Genomic DNA, 16456 nt, shown 5'->3' with positions numbered 1-16456 from the left:
ATTGGCCGTGTTTAATGCCTCCTCATACAGGTGAAGTACACTCAGGGGGGGCTGGAAAACCTGGAGCTGTCCAGAAAGTATTTTGCCCAGGCGCTGAGGCTGAACAACCGAAACATGAGGGCATTGTTTGGTCTGTACATGGTGAGTATGGCTTTGCATGAAGAGAAAGTGGGAAGAGAGAGTGAGAGAGAAAAAGAAAAAAAACAAAAACCTTTTTTGTAACCCTGTGGTTTGTCAAGGTTGAGGCTGGCCACTGTGTGTGTCAAGGAAGACTAGTGTGTGTGTGTGTGTTTTTTGGGGGGTGGAGTGAAGAAGGGGCTCTCAGACAGGTCAGTTCACTGCTGACTCAGACGGTGAACTCCAGCATCGGAAAGTCTGCCCCTCTGGAGCTCTTTATTTTAGTAATAATACCCCTTTGGTGAGACCTTTTTTTATGTTTATGACTTGAATAAATAAAGTAGTCACGGAGTGAAAAGAGAAAAGCGCGCGCGAGAGAGAGAGACAGAGAGAGAGAGAGCAGTAGAGCTGCTGCTAGCATTTTGTCACTAGCAAATTATCCGACCAGTTTCCAGTTTGATTGTAGTCCCAGCCAAACAAGCCTTTCATCTCCATATTTGTTTAAACAGGATGTTGTCTGCTAGCACCAATGCATCATATGTAAGTGAGACCTGACATAAGAACACAAACAAAGCGGCACGTGTAATAAAAGGTGGAGAGGGGAAGCAGGTCTTACACAGAGAGCCCCAGTGTTTTCCTGTGTGCTGCACTGGGATTCTTCAGGTAGTCCAAACACCTCATAGCAACAGAGGGCCCCGTACCCTCTGAAACCTCTCCAAGGTGTAGGCAGCGAGTACAGGAGGAGCAGGGCAGGGTCACACCGAGACATTCGCTTCTGTTAACTTTCAAGTTCGTGTGGAGACAGAGCAGGCGCTGTACGGTTTCCTGACAGGTCATCCAGCGACACTCTGCACTTTAATGGATACTTTAGGCGGGAGTATATTCTTTATCAGTCACAGATCGAGCCGAGAGTGTGTCTTGCAGATTTCCAGTTAGTCTCGGTGGTCCAGAGCTTGACAGGTGCAAGGAGTTCAGCGTAAGGGCAGGAAAGTTTCACCATCTCTCACCAGCTTGGACAGTTCCAGAGAAGACCTGGTAGCACTGACCACAGTCGGGTTGTGGGTTAGTTACTCACAACACTTTTGTGGGGATTCCCCTTCATAATGGTACACACTGTTATTCGGGGATAGCCTGTCTGGGTTGACATCATCCAAATTGAGGTTTCTCTTGAGTTTAAAAAAAAAAAAAAGAAAGAAGAAGAAATAAAGAAAATGCTTACTAAAAAATACACAAGCCAAACCATTTTATAGAAAGAAAAAACAGGGCCAGGTTGATTGGTGTGTAGTTAAAGTTTCAGCACGCTGGTAGAGAGGGCTTTGAAGTGCAGGCAGGGTAAGCCCTCTGGGGTTTGCTGTGTGGAGATGATGGCAGGAACATGGGAAAGACATGGGATTTGCGGTTCGGAGGGGAGCTGTCAGGACAGGCACAGACCGTGATTCACACGACGCTCCTCTCTCACTGCATGGCGGCTTTTTTTCCCCCTTTTTAACATTTTTTTTTCCCGAAGACATACAAGGTCCTTTCATCGCCGGGAATCGATGGTGTTAGAGAAATTAGGCCCCGTTAAGTGACAATTTACGTACGAAGCATTAAAACACTCACTTTTTCCCTCCCCATAAATGATTTCTCCTGTGTCATCAGGCCAAGGTCTGTTTTTTCTCTTCATTCTGCCACAATGACTAGTGGAGTGGTAGATGGTAAGAGTGGTTGCACATTCATCTCAATTACACTTTTATTGCTGTTTCACCAAGTTTTGATATAAGAACACCCCTTCCCCTCTTCTCTCCTTCACTTCTCCACTTCTTCTCCCCCCACTCTCGTTTCTGTTTTTTCCTCTAGTCTGCAAGCCACATCGCTGCCAGCCCAAAGGTTAGTGCCAAGGTGAAGAAGGACAACATGAAGTACGCTGCTTGGGCTGCCACTCAAATAAATAGAGCCTATAAGGTTGGTAACTACTATGTATTTTATCCTTGCAACCATCCTCATTACTCTCATTACTTTTGCCACCACATTTTCTGTGTGTGTCATGTATTGAAAAACAGCTCTTTTTGCTTGTTCCCACATATTCAACCAGTGGCTTAAACCCACTAATCACATTATCTTATGATTCCTCTGTTGTTTTAGCTTTCATGGGGTATTTGCACACAATATCCAGAAATCCAGAAATCCCCTTCATTTGCATAGTATGTGAAAAGTACTCACCACCACCAAATGACCCCTGAATGCACAGCAGTCCCGGAGGATGCATTTGACTCGCAGCGTTGTAATAACAACCCCAGTGTCTCTCAGTGTGTCTGGGTACATTTACTGTTAATGTGTTGATTTAAGGCCACAATGTCTGCTTAGACTTTATCCCACACCCGGACTTCACAGATGAGCTTCACTCAGAGCCACAAGCCGAATCTCCCAGGACAACAATCATGCTAGACAATAGAAGTGGAGGGTCGTCTGTTTTAATGCCTCTCAAAGTGGGACTCAGCGACCCACAATGCCTTTGAACTGAATCTAGGAGGTTCTAAAGCCTGATCTTAAATTTTAGTGTTGCAGCATTCTCTTTAACAAGCTCTGCATTCAACATTGAATCAATAAATGCAAATATTTTGCCAGATATGTGTCCCTGAAATTTAATCGGATTACTGTGGTCAGTGCACTGAAGTATGTCCCTTTGAGGATCCCTGACCTGTCACCATACAGATAGCACAAAAGTGTACAAACGAGAGATAAAGGATGGAAATGTATGTGCCTGCATGTGTTCCCACATATTCGTTTCTGCACACGCATGGAAATCAAATAGGGGAAAAAGTGAGGAATTGCTCAGATGGTATCACTAAATAGTTTATGCCGTTGTCATGGCGATTTAAGTATAAAAGCATTTTTAAAAGAAATCTTATTTGCCATACGGGGCCATATGCGATGCTTATTTGGGCATCGACAGTTAAAGATGTAATAAGCGGTTCCTCGCTCAGCATGTGTGGGTCCTGTTGAGAGAGAGAGAGGCTCCCCGCTGAGCCTCTAAAGAGCTCGTCTCACCACACTCGGCTGTCCTCGCCTTATGGACACATTTCACATGTTGAGACTTCTGTTGGAAAAAGTGTGTGTGACTTCACTGTGAATGGCTGCTTTCCTTTACGTATTTTGTTAGATGCATCATGGAATAGCTCTGAAGCTTCTACTCGTTCTTTTAAGTTTGAGTGTGAGTGAAGTGTAGTGTCATGACTGAAGTGGTACAGTAGGCTATCTCTGAATATGCACATATTTCTGCTTCATAAAAAGAAAAATGTGGAGATGGTTTAGTCACCCAAGAAGTCAATCAAGATGCTCGCTGACCTTACCTCACTGTCTTAGACAGTCTTTCATCCTAGCAGGGGACAATATGTATATCTCAAAGTGTTTACTTTTAATCATAAATCAGAGCTGAAAAAGTTTAAAAACGAAACTTATATTTTAGGGGGAACTAAGCATCCAAATATTTAATTGTTTGTGTAAAGGTGTAAGAGGCATCAGGCTTTGACAGGAAGACTGAACTTGAATAGTAGGGCAAGTTAAAAAGACAACAAAGATCCTCCAATTCCTGCCAAAATCTAAACAATCTCCAAAAAGTCCTCTTTTTCTCTTGACATGTGTTGTGACTGACTGTTTTTAGATTAGTATTTCAAACTAGCTATGATTTCACACAGCGTACCGTATTTTGGTACATCAAACAAGCTTGGAAACAGACCCATAACATGTGACTTCATCTGAAACTTCTTACAGCAATTACACAGTAGCGTAACCAGTAGTGTAGCACATGTTTTCCTTACTTAAATATTTTCTTTATGGCCAAGGAGGTGTGGGAGAGGTTGAAGCCACAGACAGGGAACACACATCTGTGTTTGGTGATGCTGTCTGTAATGAATCAAACAGATAGCAATTTGGTACCCAAACACTGCCTTACATGTGTCTTAAACTGTTCAGTATATACATTTTTATATAGACATTGACACAACATAGAATTTACACAATTTATTGGTAACTAAACTCTATTATTTATTATTGTTTTACAGAAATAAGATTTATGGCCACTTGCTGATTTCAACACATGCATCAATCATGTATTTTTATAACATTTTTATAAAATGTGTTGTCTAATATGTTCTCCTCAGCTTTGAGACTGAAGTTTCATTATATCAGTGTCTGTGAAGTGAATGTGTGATAGGTAGGACGTGCTCTCGGGACCGAGAGGGAGGAAAGTAGTTTCAGGTGAGATGTTCTGATGACAGACTGAAATACTTGAGCTACTCTTAAAGGTCAGTGGACAAAGCCGAAGTGTTAAAAAGTCTGTCTGTACTGGGTTTTTTAACCCCCTGGTGATGATGAGACACTTCAATCAGTCACACCTTTGTCCTCAAGGGAACATGAGGTGAGCTGCGCCCCCCCCCTGCTTCTGCCTGGTAATAGTGGGGCTTGAACTGGGACTTGAACTCGTCTGCGAGCGTGCATATGTACAGTGTGTGTGTGTGTGTGTGTGTGTATGCGAGCCTGGCACCACAGACACGTGTGCTTGTAGATGTTTTTTTTGTTGCTGCGTGAGACAAGTAAAATGACAAGGTGTAAGGTTGCCTCCCTTTATTTTTTTCCCTCCTCACCTCCAGTTAAATGACTTCAGAGATCTTTTAAAAGGGAGCGGCGGTGCGGGCCTCTGTCAGACAGCTGCAGGCTGCTGTGGGTTTGTGCTGGCTGATTGATGGCCCCTTTAAAGTGCTGATCGTGTCAGTCGTCCACTTTTATTAGTCCCCGGTACCTGGTGATTGTCATACCTCAGTGTGAGAAAAAGGTGGGCAGGTGAGTGCAAGTGGGAGCAGATGTCAGCGAGAGGTCATGACTGACTGGGGCCTGATTTTTTTGGGGGTTTTTTCTTCTTGTTTTTTAAAAGTAATTACTTTGGCGGGGACAGTTGACATGGAGATGTGTGGATTGAAGGTGTAAGGGGCTTGAAAGCAGACCTACATGGCCTGCCCTCCTGCCCTAACTCTCTAAACAGATTCTCTGATTAGCTCCTCTGTCACGGACCACGAGCTCCCGCTGCGTCATGACTCTATTATCAGATGCTCTAAATAGATGTGGAGCTGTCTGGTCTGTTCCTACTGTTGGAGAACAGGGCAGAAGTTAATGTGGTGGTCTCACCTCAGGCTGAGGAGATAATTGACTACCGGGCCCGGGGTAATGGCGCATTAGGCAGCAAGGCAGCAAGGCAGCAATGAAATGCACTGATCATTATAGCTACCCCACCACACACACACACACACACACACACACACACACACACACACACACACACACACACACACACACACACACACACACACACACACACACACACACACACACACACACATACACACACACACACCCTAAATCTAGAAGAATGAGTCACACTTGGAAATTACATAGCCAATTGTACACCTTAGTCAACTGCCCTCTGTAAGTTTGAGTTTGGCAAAAGAGGAAGGAAAAAACTTTTGCCATGGAAACAGAGTTTAAGCTGCATTTAGTTCCTGTTTGTTGAAGCCTGAGCAGGACCGGAGGTTTTAAAGTCATAAATGCCTCACATCATAAAAAAAGCTGTGTTTTATGTTGAGCATAACTTTTAGCTTTGTATGGTTTGGTCTGTTATTCCACAAACAGATATGGTGTTGATGGACCGTATGTGGTTTTGGAAGGAAGCCAAGATGGCTTTAGCGAGTGCGCAAGACTTCAATTTCTTCAGCCAACTGTGTTTCAAGCAATGAAATGATTGTTTATTGTGTGTGTGTTTGTGCCTGTGCTTCTGTCTGATCAAGTGAGCACACTGTCTCAGGGGGCTCATCTCTCACCTTGGAGGACATACAGAATGTGCTCTCTTGTCCAGAGGCAGTATTGCTATGTGGTTGAAACAGTATCCCCTGCCTGTGTTTGACTCAGGGTAATGGTGTTTTCATGATTTAATTGAAAGGGCCCTGCAATGCTGCTGCCTCCTCCCTGTGTTGTGTTTCAGCTGTGCCATAGTTGTAGCTGACATATCTGCAGTACTTCCACACAGGAGCAGATATTTTTCGTTGGGAGTTGAGCCTTGGATTGTGATATGCTGCTTCTGTCTAAATAGCAGTTATACGTGTGGTGTATTGGTGTTCACTGCTGTCTCTGTTGTTTCAGACCACCACTAGGAGTCTCCAAAGTCAGAAATCTTCTAATCACATCAAGGGCTTTAATTTTTTAGCTCAATTGTGCTCAATCAGAGTGAGTGTTTCAGAATTAATACAATTTAAACAATAATAACTTAAATAAAACAATAATTTATCTACTTTTATTAAAGAAAATAGGGATGGAAATGTATGTTGGTCGTTCAGTCAGTCGGTTTGCAGCTCCACCACTTTGGTCCATACTGAAATATTTCAACAATTATTACATAGATAGTGTCGACATTTTACACAGACACTGGTGGTGCCCAGAGGATGAACACTATTGGCTGGTGGTGGGTGATCCCTGACCTGTAATAAAGCGCCACAAAGCTTTCACTCATTCAGTGAAATATCTCAACATCTAGTTGATGGATTTGGACAATATGGGACATTCATGGTCACCAGACAATGTATCCTAATCACTTTGTACATCCCCTGACACCACCTAGAAATTGAATTTGTACTTTAGAGTGAAATGTCATATTTTATATTTGAACTCACACCAGTTTGATATAAGCTGTAAAGTATTCTCTAAAATTCTTTCAGAAAAATTGATGACAATCCATAAAGGTGAATGTAGTTAGGTTAATTGGACTGACCTTTTATTTTTTCCTGGTCCCCTACCCAAGGTTCAGGAAGTTATCTTTCTATGTCATTCTCTTTCTCATTTTTGAGGGGATGCCCCTGTCTCTTGGACAGTTTAATTGGGTATAAGATGTGTGTGCATGTACAGTATGTGTGCACATGAGTGGTCTTGTATGTATTTATGGATTATAATCTGTGGCACTTCCTGTGAAACCCTGTGGATACAGTGCAGAAATTAGATTGTTATGTACTCCTGTACTAGAGGCCATGGAAGTGAACTAATCATGTGGGCATCCTGTCTTGGAGCTCACACACATACACACATAACTGAAATGGCATTTATTCAACAGTTGAGGAAAAACCCTCCAATTAGAGATTTTTTTTTTTTAACTTTGCATGACCTGTTGTCTCTGAGTATTTGTACTTCTAGCCTTGCAGATTCTGGGACGAGGATGTTTTTGCGCTGTCTGTGAGTCATGATATAGGTGGATGGTGCTCTTACAGCCTTTATGGGGCTTTGCTCAAGTGCATTTTGCTCTCAATCACTTTAGTTGGGGAAGAGACGTAATAAGCTGATGTTCTCTTTTCCCTTCCACTCCCCTCTCTCTCTCTCTCTCTCTCTCTCTCTCTCTCTCTTCCATCCCACTCTGTCTCCCTGCCTCTCACCTTCCTTCTCTGACATGCAGCTGGCCGGTCGTGGGACCAAGGAGAACAAGTGCTCGGTGAAGGCGGTGGAGGAGATGCTGGAGTCCATGCAGATCACCATGTCCTAGATACCCTCGTCCACACCTTCCTTAATCCCTCCCGATGACACACACAGTCTCTTGGAGTGACATGGCAGCTCAAATAGCCTTGCAATGTGACCAGAACGGGATCTTTTTTTTTTTTTTAATCCCTTCAAGTTTGATTCTGTAATTGATTGAACTTGACATGGACAATGGAAAACCTTTGTTTTCCTCAAGTGCAAAGATTTCCTCACCCATCTGGAATCTACAGCAGAAAATTCCAAGTACCCCAACAACATGTTTTAAATACAGTAGTATGAACCTAGCTTCCCTCACACTGGACTATCATATCCAACCCCAGTCCATGATGCCTTTTAGGTTGAACTGAAATACTAATACAACATTAAGGCTATAACCATGTGACCAGATGACAAACTGTACAGTTAATGCTATTTATAAAGACTGTGGAGATCCCACCTGTCCGCACTGAAGTCCCATACTGTTTCCTTACTATCTGTAGATGATCATCTTTGTCTAATGAAACTTTTTTGTCAAATTTAATTAAATGTCTTAATAAAAGTAGGACTGATTGCAGAGTTGAAAATAATATTTCTTCTTATGTGTAGAGTAAGTTGGTTGTTTTTTAGATTCCATGTCCTCCAGTAGTGACATGTATTGGTAAATTCTAACCTGTTATAACTATCCTGGAGAGGGTTGAGGGACATTTGTCATTATGAAGGCTGCAGTGGTAACAGCAGGGGCATAAAGAAGGGCCTCTTCTTTCCCAGTGGTTCCAGCTGGGAAATCCTGCCTTTGAATTACCCCAGACAGCAGCTGAACCAACTTGAGCACACTGAAGAACACCTCTGTCATTTTAGTTTAGAGAGCCTCAGAGAATGCTGCCAGTAATTAACACGCCACAAGTTGGAAAGAAGAAGAAAAAAAATCTTTTCATGAATCTGGGAACATTCATGACGGGCAAGGAAGAAAGACATCTTAGTGCTGTGAGAGGCAGTCCTGGTTTCCTCTGCTGTTAAAGCAGTACACTCAGTTCACTTGGTTCTGTAAATTGTTGAATTTGAATCGATCCAAATGAACATCTTAAGTTGTCACTCAGCCGTGCAGGGTCAGCTGTTACTTCCATTTCTTTTGTTTATTAAGTCACGGCAATTGTCTCATAATTTCACTCTTTGACTGATGGAAAACTTGAGTGTGGAGTTTATGGTCTTTTTGGACAGCTTTTAAATTGAGAGAGGTCACCAGCTCAAAGCCGAGAGTGTGGAAAGCCATTTTCTCAAGTTTTTAATACTCTCTGGCCTTGGTCAGTGGATGAATGTGTCTGCATTTGATTTGCCTCACCAATCTGGCGGAACCAATGAAAGCCAGGGGACGTTTGAGCATAAACTGACTTGAGTTATTTTTACAGGAAAAGGGCTGAGGCTAAATAAAACTTTTTTTTTTGAAGAGTTACAGGATGAAGCAGAGTAATTCATTTTTGTTGAAGCTCCTATGTAAATATTGCTGTACTTGCAAAGGTCATCTATAAAATTGTGAAAGGGTAATAAAGGTGGTCTACGAGTTGGATGGGTCATCATTATGAGATATGGGTATCCAGTGCCAACCATTCTGAGGCAATAGTGCCATCTGTAGTCTGGATTAAGAACTCTTATGATTTTAAATCTCGAGTGGTACTGTGTGCAGCAGTAGGTCACAGTATGCACCTGGAAGTTGGCTATTACTGCCATACACTAAACATCTATACTAAAACTCTATGTAATGTTCTTTCTTTCCAGTCTGAAACTCTGGTTTGCTGAGCAAGAAAAAAGTGGGTTATGCACCATTTATCAGTCATGAATTCTGATGAATCTTTTCCTTTTATTCAGCAGTTCTAACCAAATATACTGTGGTAGAGTCAAGAAAAAAAGCATGTTGGCCCTGCCATGTATTACAGAGTCTGAGTAAACTTTGGTATCACTTCTCACCTCACTGTTTACAACACCTCCAGGTCCTGACAGCCTTTTTAACCTTTGTACCAGCAGTCTTGAGCCTATGAACAGCCTGTCAATCTGTACCTGGAAAGCAGTGCCACACCAAAAGACAGAGGACTGCGAGGGGAGAACCTTCTAACCCCTACTAAGCCGTTGGCTCAGCTTAGTGTGTGTAGGGGATTCGCTATTACTGCTGCCCATAATCCTGGATTCCCTGGGAGATTAGCCCCTAGAAAGGGTTTGCTTGTCCTCAGCTGCTCTTCAGTGGCCAGGTTTGCTGAACAGGATGAGCTCTGGGATGATAAGCTTACACCAGGAACTGCCTGATCAGTCTATTCCTCAAAAACGGGGTGATGACAGCGATTTACAACAGGGAAAGAACCGATTGCCAAATGAAATGATCTCTCCAGGAGTGTAAGAATTCTTTGTGTTTAAGTCTGTCATATCTCTACATTAAAATAAATAGCACACGCTACCCTTTTGTTGTAAGTTGCTTTTGTTTATATTCTAGTAGACAGCCCATCTAGATGAATGATGATTGCTAGAATAAGATTACACAGAGTTTACGACTTGACGTCTGCAAGAAGTAGTTTCCTGTTAAAGTCGTAAAACCACACGACTGTCTAATAAGAATGATGTGCACAATGAGATGAATAGATGCTTCTGAAAGGCTACTGTGTGCTATGTTTAGTGCTTCTATTGACTCCGTGGATAGCAATGTTGATCTATTGGTCAGTTGGTCCACCACTTGAGTCCAGACTGATCACATTTTGTGTAGATATTCATGTTGCCTAAAGAATCAACCCGACAGACTTTGGTGATCTCTTGACTTTACCTGTGGTGCTACCAGGAGCTCAAACTTTCAATTGTCCAGTGAAATATTAACTTCATGGACTGGAGAATATTGTACATTCATGTCTCCCTCAGGATAAATCGTAATAACTTTGGTGATCCCCTGATTTCCTCAAGCACCATCATCAGGTCAAATTTTTAATAAATGCAATAATTTGGTGTAGCGACCAAATACCTGTTGATAATTCCATGACCCTCAGCTGTGTTCTCTGATTAGTGCTAATTAGATGTGTTGATTACATGTTAGTATGCTAATATGCTTAAGTCAGATGCTTAGCATTTAGTTCAAACCACCACTGTGCTTGGCTGTAGACTCTAAGTCCTGTTATTTAAAGCAGAGAAAGGTACTAACTTGTGAAAAAGCCAAAGGTTTAAGTTGTAGAAATGTGAGGAACAGTGTTTGTAGGAGATGAAAGAGGAGGTTGAAGAGTAGGCAGTATTTTAATTGAGGTTGGGGTCAAAGAAATTAGTTGAAGAACAGGGAAGGCAAGACAGAGAGGACCAAACTGCTCCATGATGCTCAGGACTGGAGGAGGGAAGTTTCCCAAGGTGAGGGAGTGAGTGGAAAGCGAGAGCAGGGTTCCAGCTTGCTCATCCATCTCTGTCTGTTTTAGTGAAAGAGGCTGGGAGTGCTAGAGATGTATGAGGCATGCAGTGCTAAATCCTGCCCTGTCCAGTCGCACAACCAGGCCTGGTGATGAAATAGTGTTTTGGCTATGAGCAGGGACGGCCTGACCCACTCCCTTTTTTCTGGGAATGGAGATGCAGAGGAGCAGAGAGTTCGACCGGTGAGGATGGATGACTTAAATAACACCTGACATGTAGAGGAGCGTTTTCAGAAGATAACTGCTCCAATCACCATATCATCAGCAATCCAAAACTCACTTGACAAATTCCCAATGATCCACGACTCTGAGTGCCCAATGATGGATTATAAACCCCCCCCAACAGGCCCCATAGCACTTACAATGAAAGGCCCCATGGTGCTTAAAGTGTGAGCTGACCACTGGGGCATCTAGCATAATGCTAGGCCCAAAAGCTCCAAAATTGACTTGTGTATTTTACGTCTAAGAGTAAGAATCCAAAAACTGTCAACGTTGTGTTAATAACGGACCTTATTTTAGGGATCTAACCAAAACCGAAGATCTCGCAGAGGGAGTGCATGACCTACTTCCTGGGGCACTTTATAATTGTTCGTTAATCAGTCAGTTGACATGGTTCCAAAACGAGGCTGTGCTTACCTACATACAATCCTTCCCAAGTCACATTAGAACAGTTGAATTCTGAAGCCGTATTCATTGCGAAATACTGATTTTACTCATAGCAAGCTAACAACGGAGTACATGTAATTTCTCACTAAAGCTTGGCTGATACTGCTGTGGACTGCCCATTGGTCCAAAGGCCCATTATTCCAAAACCTCAATAGTTGGAAAAATGTTCCATTGGACCGAAAGTGAGACTCTGTTAACATATTGCTCATTTTAACAGATCTGGGTTCTCCATTATACAGATATTCCTACTAAATCATAATGTATGACTTGACTGCGAACTAAATTAAATAAACTAAAGTAAGATCTGAAATGTTACTGTTTGACATTCCAAAACAGTCAGCCAGTCCACGCAATTTTTATAACGTTATTTCATTAAATCAGAGTTCTTCTTTGTTTGACATGGCGCCAAATTTATCAGCAGAACTGGGTCAATTTTAAATAGTCTGATAAGTTTATATACATTTTAAATGACTCACAACGCGGCAGCAATCCAAACAGGCCAGTTTTTACAATAAACTTTGGCCTACACTTCAACTAACATTTTGTTAAATTTAACAGTCAAGCTTACCAGTAAACATCTACTCTTTCTTGATTTTTTTCAAACTATAGCGGTTTTGAAATAATGGGCCATTGGCCCAGTGGTATGGCACCACACTGTTCGTGCTAACAGCTTGTGCACAGCCGCTTCCAACTCACACAAGAATGAATGTCAAAACCATGATTTGGTCTTCCAAATATTCCCCCCCCCCTTTTTTTTAAAAATATGCCAAAAGCTATATTTTTTCATACACACATCTACATCATCTACATACATGTATAAGGGACCCAATCCATACTTACAGATTAAGGAAAATCCAATTCATTTTTTTACATAGTTGTGAGTTTTTAGATCTAAGGAAGTTAAGAATGCTTACATTGACATGCAAATTGTCAAAAGGTTTTCCCCCTCCCCATCAATGGGGTGTGGCACAGTCTCCACCTTATCCTTTTACTGATCTATCTGAAACCTTTGTTTGTTTTTCAGCCAATGAACAAAAAGTTATCTTTTCAATTTCAAGACATAAGACACGTACATAAGACATTTCTTTTTTTTGTTTTTATAGATTTTATTTATGAGTTTTGCATTTTCACAACATGGAGAACAAAATAGACAGAGCGACACAACAAAACATAACATACTTAAACAATGGAGAAAAAAACCAAACAGAAAACACACTGCCAGCTCACAGTAAAAATGAACATGCATGTCAATCCGTGCAATTACTAAAATGTCCCTAGGTGAATAGAGCGTCAGGGGTTAAGTCCATGTAACTAAGACAGAGAGGTCAAGGAAGGTCAGGAAAAAAAACGTAACCAAGCGGATTACAGCACATTACAATACAATGCAATACAGCATCATACAATATAGTCCAATTGTATTAGGTCCCAGTGAGACACTTCTCATTCCTAATATGGTCAATAAAAGCTCCCCAGACCTGGGGTGGGAATTAGACAAGGTGTACCATATTTCTTCAAGGTACAGACAGGAGACCATGTCATTCAGCCATTTTTTTAAAGCAGGGAGGGGAGACAGATTTCCACTCTCTCAGGATAACCCTTTTTGCATTGACCATACCAAACATGAGGGCTTGTTGTAATGTAGAGGGAAGAGTCAAGGAAAAATCAGAGCAACCCAATATCACAAAAAGACCATCAGGGACTAACTGTCTATTGTACATGTCACTTTACGGGTGATGGGCCCAGGGTCCCATCACCCGATTTACATTTATCACAGGTAGCAGAGACAGAAGGAAATATTCTGTTCAGCTTGGTTTTGGAAGAATGAAGCCAATGGACGACTTTAAACTGAATGAGTTGAAGTCTTGCATTAATAGCACATGTTTTAATCCTGTCCAAACTTGTCATCCATAACTCGTCTGAAATCACCACACCAATTTCTTTAAGCCATGCCTCCCTAATGTGGAGAGAGGATGTTGCCAAAGAGAAAAGATGAGCAAATTGTGAAATTAAATGTTTGACAGTGGGTACTTTAGTCATAAATTCATAAAAGTCATGTTGTTTGGGGATTACGTCAAAGAAAGGTAGGGATTGTCTAACAAAATTTCTAATTTGCAGGTACCGAAAGAAGTGACCAGGGGGAGATTAAATTTCACCCGAAGTTGGGCAAAAGATGCAAAACGGCCATCAATGTAAAGATCCTTGATAATTTGCAGGCCCTTATCTGACCACTGCAAAAAGACAGGATCCATGAGGCCTGGCTTAAAACAAGGGTTTTGACATATAGGGGCATAGATGGATAAATCAGGGAGGTTCAGCACACCTTTGATTTGCTTTAGGATCTTAAATGAGTTACGCAAAATGAAATCAAATTTAAGCTGCTTAATAGGTATATTTAATTTAGAAAATAAAATGGCTGTTAGAGAAGCACCGGTGAGAGACACTGAATTGCAAGACTCAATCACAGGCCAACTGGGGCTGAGACTGCTCCTCTGCTCAGCTATAGATGGGGTCGGGTTCCAAAAAGCCACGCTCTGGCATTACAGGCCCAATAGTAATGTCAAAAGACAGGAAGGCCTAGGCCTCCCTCAGCTGAGGGCTTCTGTAAGTGCGCTTTGGGAATTCGAGGCGGCTTGTTAGCCCAAATAAAGGGTATAACAATGGAATCGATTGTCTTGAAGAATGAGGACGTTAGAAAAATGGGAATGTTTTGAAAGAGATAAATACATTTGGGGAGAACTACCATCTTGATAATATTAATACGCCCTATCAAAGAGAGAAGGAGAAGTTTCCATTTATCTAACATAGTTTTAAGATTCTCAATCAGAAAATCCAGAAAATTGATCTTAAAAAGAAACTTTGGGTTTCGGGCAATTTTAATCCCTAGATACACAAAGTGATTTGAAGAAAGTTTGAATGGTGAACTACCAAGAAAGTCAGGGCCGAGACCATCTGACAAGGGCATGAGCAAACTTTTCCCCCAATTAATAGTAAACCCAGAAAGCTGTCCGAAGCGGTTTATTAAATCAAGAAGGGGAGGGAGGGATGCCCTTGCGTCTTTTAGAGTCAAAATTATATCATCCGTGTACAAACCAATGGTGCTGTCTAATGTGCCACACCTTATGCTAATAATTTGGGGACTGGCTCTAGTGGAGATGGCCAGATGCTCAAGAGCCAAAGCGAAAAGCATAGGGGAGAGGCAGCAGCCCTGCCTGGTTCCACGGTGTAATGAGAGTGGGGGAGACCTATCATGATTAGTCAAAACAGAGGATTTGGGACAAGCATAGAGCATTCTCACCATAGCCATAAATTTCTCGCCAAAGCCAAATTTTTCAAGTGTAGTAAACATATACCTCCACTCAATTTGATCAAACGCCTGTTGAGCGTCCAAAGAGATTACTGCGGAGTAAGGTAGCTGCGTAGAGTACATTATATTCAATAAACGTCGAGTTTTAGAGAAGGGGAACCTATCCGGAATGAACCCTGTTTGGTCAGGGTGGATTAATGTGTCAATATGTTTGTTTAATCGAATCATCAAAACTTTTGCAATAATCTTTTGATCACTGTTTAGGAGGCTTAAAGGACGATAGGATGTAACATTGGTGTCGTCTCTATCTTTCTTCAGGAGGAGACAAATATGAGCATCGTACATAGAATTAGGAAAAATACCATTCTTCAGAGAGCAGTTTACCATTGGAAGTAGAAGAGGAGCAATTGTGTCTGCATGGGCCTTATAAAATTCAATTCCAAACCCATCAGGTCCGTATGCCTTGCCACTAGGAAAGGAACAAATGGCAATTTTAATTTCCTCCAGAGTGAAATCAGAATCCATTTCTTGCTTTGCAGCTTCACCAAGAACAGGAATGTTCACTGCATTGAGAAAATCAGAAATATCAGCATCGGTGGCTTTGGACTTAAAGGCGTATAGCTGACTCTAAAAGCTAAAAAATCTGTCATTGATCAGCTTTGGATCAGATATCAGCTGCCCCGTAGGAGACGTCATTTTGTGTATTGCCCTGTCAGCTTGCACACCTTTTAACTGTCTGGCAAGCAGTTTATCAGCTTTATCAGTTAACTCAAAATGCTTTTGTCTAAGCTTACGGATATGATTTCCAACCTTCTCTCCAAGAATATGGTTGTACTCATATTTCACTTTTAAGATGGCATGGAGAGTGTCTTCAGAGTTAGTTTCTATAGACATCCTCCAGTGCAGAAAGCTCAGCCTCAATGTCCGACAGATGCCTCATCCTGGCTCTCTTACTAGATGACTGGTACGAGATGATGTGACCTCTCATTACCGCCTTGAAACCGCGCCATTATCATTGAACAGCAGAAAATCTGAGATCTTGGATGAAACATATTCACAAAAAGATTTATCTGAATTTAGAGAGGGGTTAAATTTCCAATTATATTGACAGGTATGAAGATTAAAATGTATTTTCATTGAGCGAGGGGCATGATCAGAAATTAGAATACCATGGTATGTTGGACTTCATGTGTTTGGTATTAGATGGGAACCAACTAAAAAATTATCAATTCTGGAGAAACTACGATGTACAGGAGAGAAAAAAGAATATTGCTTCTCTGAGGGGTGCTGAAGTCTCCAGAGATATCAACTAAGTCCAATGATTTCATAAGGTTATTAAGGACCGGGACAGTTTTCAAAGGCTGGGCTGCTCTGAAAGAAGATCTGTCCAGTTGGGCGTCAAAATAGCAGTTAAAGT

At 41.7% G+C, this 16456-nt stretch overlaps 1 protein-coding gene across 1 annotated transcript in view; it reads left to right on the top strand.

Moving 5' to 3' along the window:
* emc2 (ER membrane protein complex subunit 2) overlaps positions 1-9147 on the top strand; it is a gene marked incomplete in the record, with an annotated part of 23718 nt that extends 14571 nt beyond the window's left edge. Inside the window, 3 exon segments of the mRNA XM_062422557.1 lie at positions 31-141; positions 1957-2061; positions 7586-9147. Coding sequence (XP_062278541.1) covers positions 31-141; positions 1957-2061; positions 7586-7672 — 303 coding nt within the window.
* Between the last annotated feature and the right edge of the window lie 7309 nt (positions 9148-16456).

Source organism: Scomber scombrus, chromosome 7, assembly GCF_963691925.1.
Source record: "Scomber scombrus chromosome 7, fScoSco1.1, whole genome shotgun sequence".
NCBI lineage: Eukaryota > Metazoa > Chordata > Actinopteri > Scombriformes > Scombridae > Scomber > Scomber scombrus.
The sequence above is the reverse complement of the archived record's forward strand: the minus strand, read 5'-3'. Positions and strand labels throughout refer to the sequence as shown.